General features: G+C 59.1%; 2 protein-coding genes across 2 annotated transcripts; both read right to left on the bottom strand.

The window, feature by feature from the left end:
* Nucleotides 1–843: 843 nt before the first annotated feature.
* LOC142917298 (protocadherin Fat 1-like) lies at nucleotides 844–3,637 on the bottom strand. Its single transcript, XM_076061930.1, has 3 exons — nucleotides 3,530–3,637; nucleotides 3,151–3,361; nucleotides 844–2,826 (listed from the first exon to the last, which is right to left on the bottom strand). The coding sequence occupies exons 1-3, from the start codon at nucleotides 3,635–3,637 to the stop codon at nucleotides 926–928; spliced, it is 2,220 nt and encodes a 739-aa protein (XP_075918045.1). The 3' UTR covers nucleotides 844–925.
* A 609-nt stretch (nucleotides 3,638–4,246) lies between these two features.
* Nucleotides 4,247–14,170, bottom strand: LOC142917297 (protocadherin Fat 1-like). The gene is made up of 9 exons (XM_076061929.1): nucleotides 13,100–14,170; nucleotides 10,808–13,025; nucleotides 10,531–10,655; nucleotides 10,233–10,425; nucleotides 9,888–9,952; nucleotides 6,636–6,947; nucleotides 6,264–6,477; nucleotides 5,641–5,780; nucleotides 4,247–4,818 (listed from the first exon to the last, which is right to left on the bottom strand). The coding sequence occupies exons 1-9, from the start codon at nucleotides 14,168–14,170 to the stop codon at nucleotides 4,450–4,452; spliced, it is 4,707 nt and encodes a 1,568-aa protein (XP_075918044.1). The 3' UTR covers nucleotides 4,247–4,449.
* Nucleotides 14,171–15,819: the final 1,649 nt, after the last annotated feature.

Genomic DNA, 15,819 nt, shown 5'->3' with positions numbered 1-15,819 from the left:
TTAAAAAAGTAAAAAAAAAATATGTCTTATTCAATGAAGGCCACGGACTGCGCCACGGAGCTTTTAGCAGTAAACAAGGCACCGTATTTACCGGGTAATACTTCGCTCTATCTTTACCCTATCGGGTAATTCTTCCGAGCTACCTTTAAACTACCTTACCCCTTGGCATGTCGACACCTTTAGCCTTTACCATTTTACCCGGTAAAAAAGGTAAATTACCTTACCTTGCCGAGGCCTAATCGCAGGCTGTCGCCGATGACGGAGACGACGCCTGTCTCGACGTCGATCGCGAAGCTGGTCTCGATGTCGCGATATGATTCGCGAATGTCGTCCCTAGAGGGGGAGACGATGGCGTATCGGAGCCGGTGGGCGTCCGACGCGTCGGCGTCAAATGCCCTCGGCGCGGCCACGAAGTGCCCGGCCAAGACCAGCCGATTCACGGACGCCTCGTACAGCGGCCGCTCGAACACCGGGGCGTTGTCGTTCTCGTCCTCGACGGTGACGGTCACCGGAACGTAGGCGGCGAGGGGAGGGGAGCCGCCGTCCGTCGCCCGCACCGAGAAACGATGAAGCCGGCTTCGCTCGTGATCCAGGGGCGCCGTTGTCACGACCAGCCCGCCGTCCGGGTCCACGTGGAATCCCTCGCCGCCCTTCTCCCCGTCGTCCACGATCTCGTAGCGGAGCGCCCGGTTGGAGCCCGAGTCGGCGTCGGCGGCTCTCGCCTGGACGACGGAGGTCCCCGGGGGCGCGAATTCGGACAGCGTGGCGGCGTAAGCGCCCCGCGCGAAGAGCGGCCGGTTGTCGTTGACGTCCCCGACGACGACGTCCAGGCTCGTGTCGGCGTGCAGGCCCGTCGCCGGGGATGCGGCCCGCACCGCGAGGCGGTAGTTGGCCCGCGTCTCGCGGTCCAGAGGGCCGACGACGCTCACGACGCCCGTGCCGAAGTCGACGGAGAACTGGTCGAAGGGGTCGCCGTCGACAATGGAGAAAACGAGAGGCGGGCCCCCCGGAGCCGTTGCGCGGACGTGAGCGATCGGCGCGGGCGGCACGACGTCCTCGGGCACCCACGCGACGTGGGAGAGGCTCTCGAACGCCGGCGCGTCCTCGTCGAGCACCGTGACCGTGACGTCGACCGCGGAGGAATCCCGCAATCCGTCGCCACCACGGTCACGACGAAGTCCTTGCCCGACGCGTCCGGGGCGAATCTCCTCCTTAGCGAGACGTTGCCGCCGGAGCGATCGATGACGAAGCGGCCATCGTGGCCATCCCTCAAGGAGTACCTCACCCTGGCGTTCTCGCCGACGTCCCGGTCGAGGGCCGCCACGGTGAGCACGGCGCTCCCCCAAGCCGCCGCCACCCTAACGACGGCGCGGTACGGCAGGCCGACGAACGCCGGGGCGTTGTCATTGACGTCTTCGACGTCCACCTCGACCACGGTGTGAGCGACGCTCGGGCGCGCCCGGGAGCCGTCCCTCACATCCACCAGCAGCTCGTAGCGATCGCGCTCCTCCCTGTCTAACGCGACGCCGGCCGTCTCCAGGACGCCCGCCGTCGGCCTCATCCGGAACGCGCCGCTCGGGTCGAGCAAGCCGAAGACGAGCGGCTCGTTGAGATCTCCCCCCGTCGCGACGACCACGGCGACTACGACGATCGCCGTGCTGTTCTCGGGGACGCGCGCCGAGTACTTTGGCGGAACCCGCAGCCTGCCGTCGACCGCCTCCAGCACGGAGACCTTCACCCGCGCGGCGCTCGAGAACCTCCCGTCGGACACCTCGACCCGCAGGTCGTAGCCGGCGGCGAGGAGGGAGGCGTTCCGCACCACGACGTTCCCGGTGCGCGTGTCTACGGCGAACGCACCGCCGACGTTTCCCGAGGCGACGCGGTAGGTCAACACGGCGCCGACGTCCAGGTCGGAGGCCGCCAGGGTCAGCGGGCGGACGCCGGCGAGGGTCGGCACGATCAGCGCCGTCTCATACGCGGCCGTCGAGAACGCCGGCGGGCAGTCGTTGGCGTCCAGCACGGTGACGGTCACCTCGGCCGGCGTTTCGGCGGACAGCCTCGGGCTGCCGCCGTCCGATGCGGCCACCCGGAAGCGGAACTCGGCCGTCGTCTCGCGGTCGAGGGCCCCGGCCGTCCTGACGGCCCCCGTGCGCGGGTCGACGGAGAAGTACTTTCTGGCTTCGCGCTCGACGATCTGATAGGCGACCGTCGCGGGCCCCTCGCCGTCGTCCGCGTCGGCGGCTCGTATGACGAGCGGGACGCCGTCGGGGTCCAGTACCAGGGTTCCCGCCGACGCCTCCTCGCTGACGGCCCCGCGATAGCGCGGGCGGTCGAAGACGGGCGCGTTCTCGTTCTCGTCGAGCACGCGGATCAACACCGACGTGTCCGTCGAGAGGCCCGCCGCGTCCGTGGCCCGCACCGTCAGCCGGTACGACGGCGTCCGCTCGCGGTCCAGCGGCCGTTTGGTGGCAACGACCCCGGACGTCGGGTGGATGTCGAAGGCGCCTTCGGAATCGCCCTCCCGTATTTCATAGGTGACCGTCGACCAGCTGGAGGCGCTCACCGCGAGCACGAAGCTCCCGGGCGCGGCCCATTCGGCGACCTCCGCCGAGCCGTCGACGCCGCCGTCTCCGAAAGCGAATTTGGGGGGAACGCCGTACGCGTTGACGACGATGCGGACGGTGGCGACCGTGGAGCGTTGCGGGCGCCCGTGGTCCTTCGCCCTCACCATCAGCTCGTAGCTCTCCACCGCGGAACCGTCCAGCTTCCGCGCCACGGAGACGACGCCCAGCGTGTGGTGGACGGCAAAGGAATTCCCCACGTTTCCTGTCAGGGGAATTCGGAGGGCGTCTTGAATCGTCGTCGTCGGACGTACGCGAGTTCGCGTCGTCAAAACCGAAAGGAGCTGTCGAGGACAAACGACGCGGGGGAAACCTCGGCGCCCCGTCGGCTGCCTGGCCCCCCCCCCCCCAGCGATCCAAGTTGGACCCACGACTCGCTCGGGGAGAGAGACGCGACAGAGCGTCGCCACGAAGAAACCACAATGCTGGAAATGTGCCCCGGTGCAGAAAAACTCCCCCCGGGTGGGTGGGAGTGGCGGCGGTGGGATGGGAGTGGCGGCGGGACAGGGAGTGGTGGTGAAGCGGTCACCGGATTTGAAGCTGTAGCTGAAGTTGGCGTTGGGGCCGTCGTCGCAGTCGAACGCCACGACGCGTATCACGGCAGAGCCCACGGCCGCCGACTCCGCCACGTAGGCCTCGTAGGGGTAGCTGTTGAAGAGGGGCCAGTTGTCGTTGCCATCGATGACGCTCACCACCACCGTGGTGTACGCTCGCCTCACGGGGATCCTGGCGTCCTGCACCTGCTCGCGCGGGAGAGAGTGAGTGACAGAGTCAGGTCCTTAGAAACATCCTCCTAAGGTTCAGCTTCCATTTCTCAACGGTCCTCAACGGTCCTCATCTTTGGACACCCCCAAGGGCCATGGATCCCAACATCTTCAGGGGCCGGTCAGCGTATTCGTCGGCTTTGCCAAGCTCGGCATATACAGGGTGAGGAAGGTGGTCCGGCCAGCAGCCCGAGCATCTATCGTGCTGGTCGGTGCCAGGGTGTGGCCGATCCACGCCGTGCCGGCCTTCATGGAGCAGTGGACGCTGGACAAGGCCGTGTGACCGGCGGAAGAAGACGGAGAGCAGAGAGCTCCGCGTGCAGATACGAGCTGCCGTCGGATGTCACAGGACTGCGAGGAGCGCTGGGTGAAGATGTAGCACTTTTCGTAGTTGAAAATAGGGGGAACAGGGAGAAAGTAGCGCGAGGTGGGGGAGGTAGAGAGAGAGGGGTATGGGAGCAGGAGCAGAGCGTGCTTCTTCGTGTTGATCTTTGCATCCACGAAAAAAGTAGCACAGATTGATTTTGTTGCACAATGGTAAAACACGTAAAATCTTTCATTTAAAAGGGGGGAAAGCACAAAACAAAAAACAAAGAAACCGAAATGAACTAAAAGAAGTGCCGACTAAACCGACCATCCTCCTCCGATTGTAAAAAAGAGTAAGAGAGGGGGAGAGAAAGAGTGTGAGAGAGTGTGAGAGAGAGTGTGAGAGAGTGTGTGAGAGTGTGTGAGAGTGTGAGAGAGTGTGAGAGAGTGAGTGCCGAGGGGAGTGCTTGCTTCGAACGCCCCCCGGACAGGAGGAGGCTTTCGCGGCCGACGCCATCCGCGGCGGAGGCACGTCGTGCTGGTCGCGTGCGACGTTACCGGCGCTGCAGTGCCGTCAAACTGCGCCACCGCCGCCCGACACGGCCGATCGGCAAGGTTTGGCGTCACCTTAACAAAACGTAGCGATCGGTGACACGGTTTGTTTACATGACAAACTACACTACACGCTACTATGCAGTACACTATGGTCACCACGCAAGACGATGGTCACGGCGTCGTCGTTATCGTCGTCGTCACAATCATCGTCGGCACCTTCGATTCAGCAGTCGACTACGTTCGGTGCGCACAAAGACACACCCGGCGTGGCGCCCCCTCACCATGACGGTGAGTACGTGGCTCTGCTTGGCCTCTCGGTCCAGCGCCACGGCAGCTGTGACCTTGCCGGTGACGGGGTTAATGCGGAACAGACGCACGCTCTCGGCGGCGTTATTGCCGCCTAAGCCAACGAGCGAGAAGGATAACTGGCCGGCGTCGCCGGCGTCGGCGTCGGTCGCCTCCATCCGGAGGCTGACGACGGCGCCAGGAGAGTCCTCGGCGACGGTCGCATTGTAGCGGCCACGGGAGAAACGGGGCCGGTTGTCGTTCACGTCCAGCACCGTCACCTCCACCTAGCGGGGGGTGGGGGGGCAAGGGTAGCAGGGGTGAGTACAGCAGTGATGTGGGTGGCGGTGAGGAGGAAGTGGTCAGAGGTGACGATGCCCCAGGCATGTCTCACGTGGCCACCGCGGCCGTCCCCTGCCTCGTGACGTCACCACGTCGCCCGCAGAGACGGACACACACAGTCGCACAGAGACAGACACACACAGACAGACACACACACAGTCACACAGAGACAGACACACACAGACAGACACACACAGTCGCACAGAGACAGACACACACAGACAGACACACACACAGTCACACAGAGACAGACACACACACAGACAGACACACACAGACAGACACACAGTCACAGAGACAGACACACACACAGACGGACACACAGTCGCACAGAGACAGACACACACACAGACAGACACACACAGTCACACAGAGACAGACACACACAGACAGACACACACAGTCGCACAGAGACAGACACACACAGACAGACACACACACAGTCACACAGAGACAGACACACACACAGACAGACACACACAGACAGACACACAGTCACAGAGACAGACACACACACAGACGGACACACAGTCGCACAGAGACAGACACACACACAGACAGACACACACAGTCACACAGAGACAGACACACACAGACACACACAGTCACACAGAGACAGACACACACACAGACAGACACACACAGTCACACAGAGACAGACACATACAGACACACACAGTCACACAGAGACAGACACACACGCAGACAGACACACACAGTCACACAGAGACAGACACACACACAGACAGACACGCGTGCCCGCCCACCAGGGTGGTTGCAGCGTTGGTCCCGTCGGTGAGCCTGATGGTGAGCTCGTAGGAGGTGCGCTGCTCGGCATCCAGCGGCTGGGCCAACTCCACAACACCGCCATGTTGCGTCACATAGAAGCGGTCCTCCACGTTACCGCCTGTCAACACGCGGTGCCCCTACCGTCATCATCATCATGTCACTGTTAACCCATCAACATGTCACCGTTAACCCATCAACATGTCATCATTAACCCATCATCATTATCATGTCACCGTTAACCCCATCATCATGTCACCGATAACCCATCAACATGTCAAAGTTAAGCCCAGCATCATGATTTCACCGTTAACCCATCATCATGATGTCACCGATAACCCATCAACATGATGCCACTGTTAACCCCATAAACATGTCACTGTTAACCCATCATAATGTCACCGTTAACCCATCATCATGTCACCGTTAACCCATCAACATGATGTCACCGTTAACCCATCATCATCATGTCACCGTTAACCCATCATCATGATGTCACCGTTAACCCCATCATCATCATGTCACCGTTAACACATCATGATGTGGGTTGTGATGGGTTGGGGTGTGTTGGGGTGGGGGGAGGTGTGTGGTGGCACCACGTGACCTGTGATGTTGAACCAGAGGAGGCTCCCCGCCGTGCTCTGCGTGGGCAGGGCGATCACCACGGAGCCCACGGTGGCCGTCTCCGCCACGGTGACCACGTGCCGACTCTGGGCGAAGGCCGGGGGCGTCTCCGGCGGCAGAGGAGTGGCGACCCAATTCACACGCAGTTTGGTAGACACCTTTCTTGCGTCCAAATCCATGTTCATGGCGGTGAGCTGCGGGGCCGGCAACAGAGATTGGAGAGTTCCGTTTCGCGGTCGAATCATCGCGGTGATAAGAGGTCGGGGTGATATCATCATGCGTGTCTGCGTGTGGAGGAGGGAGGAAGCGGGATGCGGGGGGAACAGGGTGGAGGATGGAGTATGCCCCTGACCTCCATGGTGTCGGATGTCCCCGCACGGTGCAAGTTTCTCCGGGTGAAGAGGATTCCGATTCCTTGATAGCTGTCCACGCGATATTTTATTTGTGGCGATATGTCGTACGCTATCCTGGCGTTGTCGCCCGAGTCGGCATCGGTGGCATAGAAACGTGCGATTTCCACCTCCGTTTCGTCATCCGCCACCACCACGTAGACGTGCTGGAGGTCCCTGGGGAAGCGTGGGGTGTGGTCGTTTCTGTCCAAGACGTTCACCGACAACGCCACCCTCGTTTCACGCGGGGGCACGCCGGTATCCACGATGGACACCTGGCACCGGTGGGACGGATGCACGCACAGACACACATGGACAACAACAACCGCCATTCAGCCACTAAGTGGCGGTGACATCACCACGATGCTTGTGCCAGGCTAAGTGCACGTGCACGTTCAGGCCACGTGAAGCATCGAACGCCTGCTAACACGAGGTCACGGGGCAAACCCAGCAGGTGCCATGGGTCAACTGACTGGCTGATGCACAACATGTGCCCACTTGCTGTGCTTTAGCCACCCGGCACTCCGCTCGTTGTTGAGCATCGCTCCTCCGCCCTTCATTGTTGGAGGGCGACTGCCTCCAACTGCCCAGTAGCGTCCTCCACAAGCCTCCTCCACAGAGGCCGATCTTGACACCTCTGGTACCAAGTCCACGCAGCTCCACATCCTCCTATACCATATCACTCCATCTTTTCTCCAACCCACAACTGCCCTATCACCAATTGTTGTGGGGGTGGAGTGTCTGATGGTACAAAAAACCCAGGCAGGTGCTTAGTTTTGATGGGGCTGATGGTAAGGCCACACCTCTTAGTGGCAAGCTCCAGGTTCAGCAGCAACATTTTTGTGCGAGCAAAAAATAAATCGGTAAATAAATGAAAGTCAACAAAAAAATCGACTTATCCTACCTGTAACTATGAGCTGATGTGCACCAATTAAGCATAATTGACATGTCGCCGCTCAACCCCCGTACTGAGTGGGGCAAGTGTAAATATGTTAGAATGAAGAAGACATAATAATAGCATTCAGTGCAGTGATGAGGTGGCTGCTGGTTCCTCCAGAGTACAGGAAACGCGATGATTCCCCTCAAAGTAGTTGTTTTGTGAGCAGGACAGTGACATTTAGAAAAGTAGCTATTTTGAAAGAGAAAACGTCTGCATAAGTGTCATTCCCTCGCGCATAAAGACGTGGTCGCAATAATAGCCATTTATATAAATAAGCGCACAACTTTACCTATCTGTGATGAACGCTGCACTTTCTGTCGTGTACATGCAGGGGCCACTGCAAACCTACGCTTCGGTGTCGATTCCCAGAGTCGACTTGGCCCCCACCGACACGACTCTGCCATTTGTTTGGCGACGAACGACATTTTCCCATTATCCCCACATACGCTATCTAACCTATAAAAGGCATTTTTGGTCTGTCTGTCTCTGTCTGTCTGTCTGCATACGCTCACTTGCGGGGGATTTGGCTCTCGGACCGTGGGGTTGACGTCGAAAAAAATTTGCCGGGGGGCACGCCCTGGGCCCCACAGTGGGAATAGGCCATTTCGTTTTCCCATCCTTCACCTTAAAAGTGGTTAAAATCGCGTTTTGGTGCGATCTATCTTAATTTAGTAATTTACTTTTGCCGACCGGCTCGCGACAAAGCACGCCATTGCGCATGCGCGAAACGCTGACGCGAGTTGCCCCTGACAATGGGCGCGCACGCCGTCGCTGCAGGGTGGACGCCATTTCTCATTCACCTTCTAAATGCAAACAAAATGTACACGCGACGCCGAGGTAAATTCATCAAAGTGTCACGTGCTCTTCTCTCCCCCCCCCACCCCAATGTGTGCAATTACTATTATAGGGTCGGTAGATACTAAAATTATCGCGCCTTTACACGATTATTCTAGCGCGGGGGCGGGGGGGGCAATCTAGGCGAGGCCGGGGGCTCTGCACGGTACTAGGCCTCAACACGCCACACTTGTCAGGTGAGGACTTTGTGCTATAGAGTCGATATACCCAGCGTTGCCCGGGGCAAAAATATATTTTAAAACTTCTGAAAACTTAAAAACATAACATACCAATGAAAATATATAACTCAGTCATTTTAAATTCAACCTGAGCGCACCAAGAATCTCGCGCAAAGAAATCGAAGACTGTAGATTTCTTTAGAATCGCATATTCTCGTTTAATATACAGTAAGTTGGTTGCATGTCGGCAAGTATGCTAAACAATTCGAACAGACACACATTCACAAATTTCCCTTTCATATATAAGATAGAGTCAGCATGTACTACTGTAGTGAAAGCTGTCATCATAGCAAGAACCACCATAGTCGGTATGCACTGCTGTAGTCATAGCAGGATACCACCCGTCAGTATGCACTGCTGTAGTGAAAGCAGGAACCACCACAGTATGTACTGCTGTAATCATAGCAGGTCCAACCACAGCCAGTATGCACTCCTGTAGTGATAGTAGAAACTGCTATCCAGTTGGTAGATATTGCTATATAGAGTTAGTAGATACTAACAGTAAGTATATACCACTACAGTCAGTAAATACTGCTACAGTCAGTAAATACTACGACACAGTCAGTAGATACTACTATACAGTTAGTTACTACTATAAAGTCGGTAGATACTACTGTAGGCCCAAAAGATACTACTACGGTCAGTAGTTACTACAGTCACTAAATACTACTAAACAGTCAGTAGCTACTACTGGCTCAGTAGATACTACTATACAGTCAGTAGATACAACTACAGAGGCAAGAGATACTACTTACTCTATTGTATTAAGGGTGTGTAGGTTTATATACCTACGCAGGGATAAAGATATTTTTTGAGGGGGTGGGTCGACAATTTTCAGAAACCTTTTAGATCAACTATGTACCCCACACTTTCTATGACTTTTTGGACTTGTGCAAGCCTCTTATAATTTTGTTGGTGGAGAAATGGACAAACGGCCCACCGGGCTTTCACAATACCTTAGTATCTGTGTATGTATATGTAAGGTTTTTAAGAGAAGTTTTGAAATAATTTGTTTTACCCGGGCAACGCCAGATACTTCCTGCTAGTAGGTTAGATAAAATACTGTAGGAGCCAGAGGACATTCCTGTCGCGGAAACGGCTCCGACTCTCGGCCACGTAGTTTTACCTGCGCCCGCTCACCATCATGAAGGGTCAGGGACTCCCCATCACTACCAACACCACCCTCACGGTGACTCTCTCACCTCCAGCTCGTACTCCGCCTGCGTCTCTCTGTCCAGCGACTTGTTGGGGACGTTAGATATGGCGCCTGTGACGAGTCGGTTCACCGGAGGTCAACCACAACCATATGCCGGCCGGCACATGCACGCACGCGGTGGGGGGGGGAGCTCGTTACTGTGATGTCGGACTCTGTTGAGTCACATCGCGTCAAATGGAAATGCGTCGATAGTAAATGTTTCTGTATGTTAGTGCTGTACTAGTAATTAATTGGCACGTTCTGTGGTGTATAGAAGTGTCGTGTAGTGTCCACTATACACTACAATTGTAAATGTTGTGAATTTGCTCTCCACCCCCACCACCGCCCGCACCTGACGTTTTGTTTATGGTGAACATTCCCTGTGGGTCTCCACTAACGATGTTGAACGTGAGGCCCTTGCCCCGGGGCACGCTGTCCTTGTCTGGGTCCCAGGCTTTCACTTGGAATATAACGGAATGAGAGTTCTCCATAGCGTCGGCCTGGTACCACGTCTGCGACACCCACGGGGGGTTGTCGTTCACGTCCTTGGGTAGGGGGGGGGGGGGGGGAACCACACACGGTACTCTCATCGTGGCGTTTTAAAACGCAGCGGTGCATACGCACGTGTGAGTGCGCGCGAATTTCCGTACCTGCACCTCCACGTAGATGTGCAGTGTGGAGAAGCGTTGGAAGACTCCGCGATCCGTAGCGCGCACTTCGAGCCAGTAGCTCCTCACCGTCTCGCGATCCAGCGGCCGCGTCGTGACAATCACCCCTGCCGGCGCGAAACGCCGTGAACGACACGCAGCAGAGACGGGCGCCGGCGTGAGCCTTCAGCCGGCGTCATCAACTGTGAGCCAGCATCATGAACCGTGAGGAGCGGGGAGAAGGAGGGTAGTAGTGGTGGTTGTAGTGGGTGTGGTCTACCGGTCTCCACATGAATGTTGAAGACCCCCAGGTCGGATCCGCCCACGAGGGAGTACCGCACCTCCCCGTCCAGACCCTCATCGTGGTCCGTGGCCGTGGCGGTGAAGATGGCGGTCTCCATGGGGACGTCCTCCGGCACGCGTGTGCTGTCCATGGAATCCGCGAACCGCGGGGCGTGGTTGTTCTCGTCCACGTCCGTCACTTCCACCGTCGCCCGGCAGATGGTCGACGGTGGCCCCCTGGGGTCGCTGTCGTGCGCGGCCACCTTTAGGTCGTAGCGGCGTCGTCTCTCGAAGTCGAGCGGCCGCGCCAGCCGCACTGCCCCGCTCGTCCTGTGCACCGTGAACGTGCCGTCCCCCTCGTCCACGCTAACCAGCGTGTAGTGCACCTCCCCGGCCGGCCCCACGTCGGGGTCTCGAGCGTCCAGCCAGCCGAGGACGGCCCCCACCGTGACGTCTTCGGGCACACGGAGGCGGAGGGGGTTCGGCGCGCACGTGGGCGCGTGGTCGTTCACATCATCCACCGTCACGATCACCGCGGCGACGGAAGAGAGGCGGCTCTCTTCCGGCGCCAGGTCCGACGCCTCCACCAGCAGCGCGTGCTCGGCGCGCCGCTCGCGGTCCAGCGGCGCCGCCACCTCCAAGGCGCCTGTCTCGGCGTCCACGCGGAAGAGGTCGGTGTCGGACAGCAGGCGGTAGCGCACGGAGCCCGTGTCGCCCTCGTCGCCGTCGGCGGCCTCCAGCCGGAGCAGCTCGTGGCCCGGCCGCACTCTCTCCGGCACCCGGGCTGCGTAGGCGCGCCGCGAGAACTCCGGCCGGTTGTCGTTGACGTCCAAGACGACGACCTGGAGGGTGGCGCTCGCAGAACGCCGCGGCGTCCCCAGGTCGTGGACGACGACGTTCATGGAGTAGGAGGCGGCGGCCTCGCGGTCAAGCGGCACCAGGACCCTCACGATGCCAGTCTCTGCGTCCACGGTGAAGCCGCTCGCCCCGTCGTCCGTCAGGGCGTATAGCAGCTTCCCCTCGAAGCCGTCGTCCGAATCCTCGGCCTCCATTCGGATGACCTCTGCCCCGACGGGCAGGTCCTCGCGGACTTCCACGGCGGCCGCCGGGGTGGCGAACGCCGGCGCGTGCCGATTGACGGTGCTGGCGGCGACAGGCCGCGGGCGGTCTCGCTGTTGGTCCGCCCGGTGGAGAATCTCGGCCATCCTCCGGACAATCCCCGTCGCCACGCACCGCAATGACGGCCCCGAACCGGGACTGGCATCCAGGACCGAGATGTTCAGGAACATCTCTGCCGAGAGCTCCCCGTCGGTGGCCGTGAGGCCGAGGTGAAAGGCCCCCACCGGCCCGACGGCGACGTCGGCGAGGGAACGCGCGAGCGTCACGACGCCGAGGGCGTCGTCGAGCGCGAAGAAGCCGCCCTCGTTCCCGGACGCGATGCCGTAGAGCACCGGCTGGAGCTCGGCGTCGATGGCCAATGCGGTGAAGATCGGCTCGCCAGGCCGGAGGTCCCGGGGGATCTGACCCACGCAGTTCCTCACAAAGACGGGCGCATTGTCGTTCACGTTGACGACGCGGACAGTCACGATCACCTCCGCCTCCCGGCGGAACGGAGTCCCCCAGTCCGAGGCTCGCACGTGCAGCCAGTAGACCCCCGCCGTCTCCTCGTGGTCCAGCGGCCCCGTCGTGACGACGATGCCCGTGAAGGGGTCAACGGCGAATGGGCCGGGGTCAGAGTCCGCCAGGCCATACGTCACGCGGCCGTCGTACCCCTCGTCCTTGTCCGTGGCGTACACGACGAGCACAAAGGTGCCCGCCGGGACGTCCTCCCTCAACGAGGCGAAGTAGTTGTGCCGCTCGAAGACCGGGGCGTGGTCGTTGTAGTACACGACGTCAATCGTGACGCTGGCGATGCCCGAGCCGACGTCGGTACCGACGTCGAACGCGAGGCGGGGTCTGTCGACCGCCACCAGAGACTTGCGGACGGAGACGACCCCGGTGGCGGGGTTCACGGCGAAGAAGTCGCCGTCGGCGCCACCTCGGGCAACGTACCGGCAGCTCCGCGCGCCGCAAGAGGCTCTGACCGCGAGCACGACGGTGCGGGGCGGAGACCGCCGCTCGACGGCACCTGTGTAGACGCTCCGCTCGAACGCGCCGGCGGCGCCGCCCTCCCGGACCGTAACCGTGACGGGCCCCGAGTAATTGGGCGGCCTCCCCTGTCGCGAGCTTGCACGGTGAGGTTCACCCCGAAGGGGAAGTCCACCCAGTCTAGCCGCCCCGAGAGCCTCACCGCGTAGGTCGAGTCGGGGTCGGCTCCGTCCGTCAGGGTGACGGAGAATGCCCGGAGGGGGTCGCCGGCGATGATCTCCACGGCGCTGATCTCCCCCGCGGGGCCGATATCGGCGTCCTTCACGGCGAGCTCGGCGTACGAGGCGGCGGGGTTAGCAAATGACGCCCGCGGCTCGCGGGTCGCGACGACGGCAATACGCGGGGAGTCGTGGTTTGTCAAGCACACGGACACCGTGATGTGCGCCGAGCTGGACAGGCCACCGCTGTCGACAGCAAGCACCTTCAATATGTATATCCCCCAATCATCGGGCTTCAGCCTCTTGACGAGCATCACAGCGCCGCTCGTCGGGTGCACGGCGAACACGCGATCTGCCATGGCGTAACGGATGCGCCCGTTGGGGCCCTCGTCAGCGTCCGTGGCGGCGACGCGAACGACGACGGTGCCCGCCGGCGCGTCGTCGGTGACGAAGAGGCCGACGGTGCTCGCCGGCGCTTTTAAGTCTCTCGTGCCGTACGATGACATCGAGAACAGCGGGCTGAATTCGTTGCGGTCCATCACCCGGACGTAGACCGTGATGAACGCCAGACAACGGCGGCTCCAGGTGACCGCCCTTATCCCCAGTACGTAGCCGGGGCGCTCCTCGCGGTTCAACGGCACATTCCCCGTGCGGATGCGCAAGATTAAAGTCTCACCCAAGTGCAACCCCTCTGCCGTGAACCCGGCCCCCTCATCCCCGGATACGATGGAGTACGTGGGTATGAAGCCCCAGAGGCCGATGTAGAACCCCATTCTGCTGTGGCTCTCCACATACGTCCTGGGCGCGGAGTTTTCGTAGACGGTGGCATTGTAGAAATATCTGGCTAAGGGCGGCTCTGGCTGGCCGCCGCACGGCGGCAGCAGCAGCAGCGGGAGGAGCGCCGAAGCCATCTTGTTGGGCGTCATGGTCTGCACTCGAGAGGCAATGACGATAATGACGACACCGAGCAGCGGTCGGAAAGGTGGGTGCCGCGAAAGTCTCCGGGTCCATTCGGTGCTCCCAATGGGGTATGGGTCCTCCTTCTCCTGTAACATGTCAGATCAAGACCAAACATAAACCAAACAATTTTAAGTTTGCCAGGCAAGGCGCCCCCCACCGAGCGACCGGGTAGCGCTTTTTCAGTAGCGAACTGGCCGTCGTAAACGATAGCTCAGCAAAGTGGCTCATCATCGTCGTCACGTGGCCAAATACCAGGCGCAGTAGTTAACATCTCCTAGCCACCGTGATGATGATGAGAGATGCAAACTCCAAATCTATAGCAGCAGGCGTCTTCAGGGTTGGGATTGAACCCACGACCTCCTGCGTACCAGGCGAGGGAGGTGACATCTCCCGACCACCTTTTCCAGAGACCCATCCCCAACGTAGACATTTGCGGCGGCCAAATTACTCCTCAACGTTCGCTCGTTCGCAGTGGCGGAGCCAGTGGGGGGTGGGGTGGCACTGTTGTATATATAGGCCTTTTTCCATTTTTTTATATTAATGATTTTGCCAATATTTTTTTTCATATAATCACTCGCGGGGTCGCTGGGAGCACAAACAAACAGAACCCCCCCCCCCCCCCTTTCGAGCAGCTGTCTTATCACTCTCGCAAAGATAATGACACCCTCCCCTCCCACCAACGGAAACGGTCAGTCATAAAGTCCAATTAAAAAAACACACGCCCCCCCCCGCCCCCCCCCCGCCCCCCCGACGAAGAATAACAAACAGGCGTTTCGTTTTGGTGAACTTTTTCATGCTTCTGCTAACAAATGGTAAAAATTCCAAAACTTAGCGACCAAAGATGAAGCTAACATTATCGATCCTCACACTCACTCCACTTAAAAACCAAGCCACAATCTACATCAGTGGATCATTACTCATTTATGAATTCAATACTAATGTTATTTTCACCTTTAATAATTTTCTACACCTGACCGAAGCATCAAGAATAATTCTAGCAGTCAGGGTTATTCCTAAGCCAAAACGAATCCTCTATCCTCGGGATATCAGATACTAACAAGAAATTTTGGCATAAAAAGAGAGACACGGGCCATACATCACAATCGCAGCTACCAGCGGCAGAAGACGGCGACCATCAGCTCGACAAGAAGACACAGCAGCTCGGAAGAGGACAGCAAGCCAGCTCCGGGGCATGGCCTCGAGAGCAACAATGCGTGTGGTGCATCGCAGAGAAGAGGGGCGAGGTGATGCTCTGTGCTGAGTTCGGCATGGACCGACAGAGTATCGCTGAAAGTTATTCTCAGCGTCAAGCAATCAACCTCTAGAAAGGGCGGAGAGGGCCAAGCATCGGCCAAGCCAGCCTTGTAGAAAACCATCTGCACATGCAATCGGCACCGCCAGAGAGAGACGGAGCAAGAGCGCGCAGTAGCGCCACCAGCGCCACCAAGCAAGGGTGCCAGCTGCCAAGCGTTGTGCCAACTCGGCTCATCCAGCAGGGGAAAGAGCCTGACCAGCCGCCCGTGTGAGTGGCAGCGCCAGCGAGCGCGCAGTGGGTTCGACCCGCACGCATACCGACCAGCACCAGCTGGGAACCAAGACAAGAGATAGGGAACCAGCCGTCGTTCGTATACCCTCCCCCACCCTCACAAACCCACGACGCTCCCGGCGTCTGCTCACACAATAATTTACCAAAGAGACAATCCACACAATAAGAAGACTAATTATAAAAGTGCATGAACCATCA

This window comes from Petromyzon marinus, unplaced genomic scaffold (genome assembly GCF_048934315.1).
Source record: "Petromyzon marinus isolate PM22_M1 ecotype Great Lakes invasive population unplaced genomic scaffold, UKy_Petmar_22M1.pri1.0 PM_G_Scaffold_45, whole genome shotgun sequence".
NCBI classification, from domain to species: domain Eukaryota; kingdom Metazoa; phylum Chordata; class Hyperoartia; order Petromyzontiformes; family Petromyzontidae; genus Petromyzon; species Petromyzon marinus.
The sequence above is the reverse complement of the archived record's forward strand: the minus strand, read 5'-3'. Positions and strand labels throughout refer to the sequence as shown.